This window comes from Chiloscyllium plagiosum, chromosome 14 (assembly GCF_004010195.1).
Source record: "Chiloscyllium plagiosum isolate BGI_BamShark_2017 chromosome 14, ASM401019v2, whole genome shotgun sequence".
NCBI classification, from domain to species: Eukaryota; Metazoa; Chordata; class Chondrichthyes; order Orectolobiformes; family Hemiscylliidae; genus Chiloscyllium; species Chiloscyllium plagiosum.
In genome coordinates, this window is record NC_057723.1 from 80,959,439 (window position 1) to 80,961,724 (window position 2,286).

Sequence of the window (2,286 nt, forward strand, 5' to 3'; positions counted from 1 at the left end):
GGTCAGGCAGCATCCGAGGAGCAGGGGAATCAGGCCGGAGCCCTTCATCAGGAATTCCTGCTCCTCGGATGCTGCCTGACCTGCTGTGCTTTTCCAGCAACACACTCTTCACTCTGACCTCCAGCATCTGCAAACCTCACTGTCTCCTAGTTCATTTCAGAAGGTAGTTAAGAGTCAACCACATTGCTGTGGGTCAGGAGCCAGGTGTAGGCCAAACCAGGTAAGGATGGCAGATTCCCTCCCTTAAAGACTATTCCTATGGTCCTTCTCAATGTTACTGGTTGCCCACACTCCAAGTTGCCCAGGGAGTAACACCTTCTCTCAGGCAGACAAAAAGCAGTTCCATTCTCACCTGTGGAAGACAGAGCGACGGCAGAATTCACCAACAGCAGCAACAAACTGAGGACAGGCATGGCAGACAGCAGCTAGGGATTTCTGAAGTTCACCCTTACTTCCTGGACTCTGCCCTGCGTCGGAAAGGGGAGTCTGACTTTGTACAGAGAGAGAGAGAGAGAGCAGCTGAAATGTACAGCAAGGTTTCTCCACCTCCTCCTCCCACCCCCTGGGAGCCTGTTAAACCCAGAGAGGTGTGTGCAAGTCTGGGTGGATCTGAGCTTTGTGAGGGGTGGTTTTCATCACTTCCCAGCACCAGTCTCCATCCAGGTTCAGGGGTTGCACAGGACGTGATTTTTAAGGAAATGAAATTTCTGTCTGTGGATTGTCGTGGGATTGAATCCGGGACAATCCCCAGCTGGTCATCAAAACACACAGACAGACAGACGGGAACACTGGGATAGATACTAACATACTGGAAGGAAGAGAGAGACAGTGGGATTGGAAAGGCTGAAACAAACCAGAAAGGTGTGAAATACGCAAATCTAGGGAAATCTCTGCACTGCAGGGGAAAACATACTGATAATACATTAGGTCAGAGAGAGGCTCTGACAGAGAGGGAGGTACCAGGACGCACTGACAGTCAGTTTAAATTTAAGTGAGGCGTGTATTTGGAGTTTGACCATGGAGGTTAATGTGTACAAAACAGACACTGTCAGATATAAACATCTTAATTATTGATACATCAGGCCAGAATTTGTTGTCAATGCGATAATGCTATTCTGTATGCAAGTCAGGAAGTGATCAGGTTACCCACTTAGCAAACTATCTTCGATGTTATGTGTAAACTTGCTGCGTTTGTCATGACTGAAAAGTACAACAGAGATTTCACTCTTACCATTCCCAACTGTAACAAGTAAAAGTCAACAGACTCTTACCAGACCACCCTCTCATTAGCAAGAGATGACCAATGGTGGTTTAACCTAGGGAGAGATTCAGAAGGCGAATCCCTCATGGTAACCTCAGCCAGTGTAGGAGTTGAGCCAGGCTAAATTGCTCATAGTGCTAGGTGTGTTAGTCAGAGGGAAATGGGTCTGGGTGGGTTACTCTTTGGAGGTTGGTGTCGACTGGTTGGGCCGAAGGGCCTGTTTCCACACTGTAGGGAATCTATCCTGAGTGATACTTGTGTGGTGCCTTTAACACAATAAAATACTTTCAGCTGCCTTCCCCCCAGCCCCACCCACCTCCTATTTATCTCACCACGCACCCCCCCCCCTCCCTTCCACCCCCTTGGCTCACAGCCTCATTCCTGCTGAAGGGCTTTTGCCCAAAACGTCGATTTTCCTGCTGCTCGGATGCTGCCTGACCTGCTGTGCTTTTCCAGCACCACGTTCTCAACTCTGATCTCCAGCATCTGCAGTCCTCACTGTCTCCCCTGTGGACTGACAGGCCAGTGATAATCCTACTAGACAATCACCTCCCCTCCCTAGGGAGGGATTAAACTAGATTGGTGCGGGGATAGGGACCTGTGCAAGGAGTCAGAGGATGGGAAATCAAGAGCCAGATGAACAGATAATGGCGCCAGGTGAAGCAGAATGTTTGAATGGGATGTCGTAACTGAGCAGAGTGGGATAGAGAGATCGAGAGCCGGGGAGGGAATTTCAGAACTTGAGGCTGAGTGATTGCCCCACTTCCTCATTACAGCCGGCCAGTGGGTGGTGGTTTAACATGAGGGTCACTGTAGCTCAGGCATGTCAAGGAAAGAAGCTCCTTCATGGGAAGCTGAGCCAGTGCAGGAAGGGAACCCACACCTTTAGGAGGTGCTGTACATCCCAAGCCAGCTAGCCAGCCAAGTGAGCTACCCCAAAGGTCACTGTACTGATTGGAACGAGGCTGGTCAGGTGGATCATATTAACTGAGAGTTCCCTGATTGGGGCTAGTAGCCTGCTCTGA

General features: G+C 49.9%; 1 protein-coding gene across 1 annotated transcript in view; it reads right to left on the reverse strand.

Moving 5' to 3' along the window:
- Window positions 1-619, reverse strand: part of LOC122556845 (acid sphingomyelinase-like phosphodiesterase 3b) — a 29,211-nt gene extending 28,592 nt beyond the window's left edge. Inside the window, exon 1 of the mRNA XM_043704090.1 lies at window positions 353-619. Within this exon, the coding sequence (XP_043560025.1) occupies window positions 353-413 (61 nt within the window). The 5' untranslated portion in view covers window positions 414-619. The remainder of the gene's footprint in view (window positions 1-352) is intronic.
- Between the last annotated feature and the right edge of the window lie 1,667 nt (window positions 620-2,286).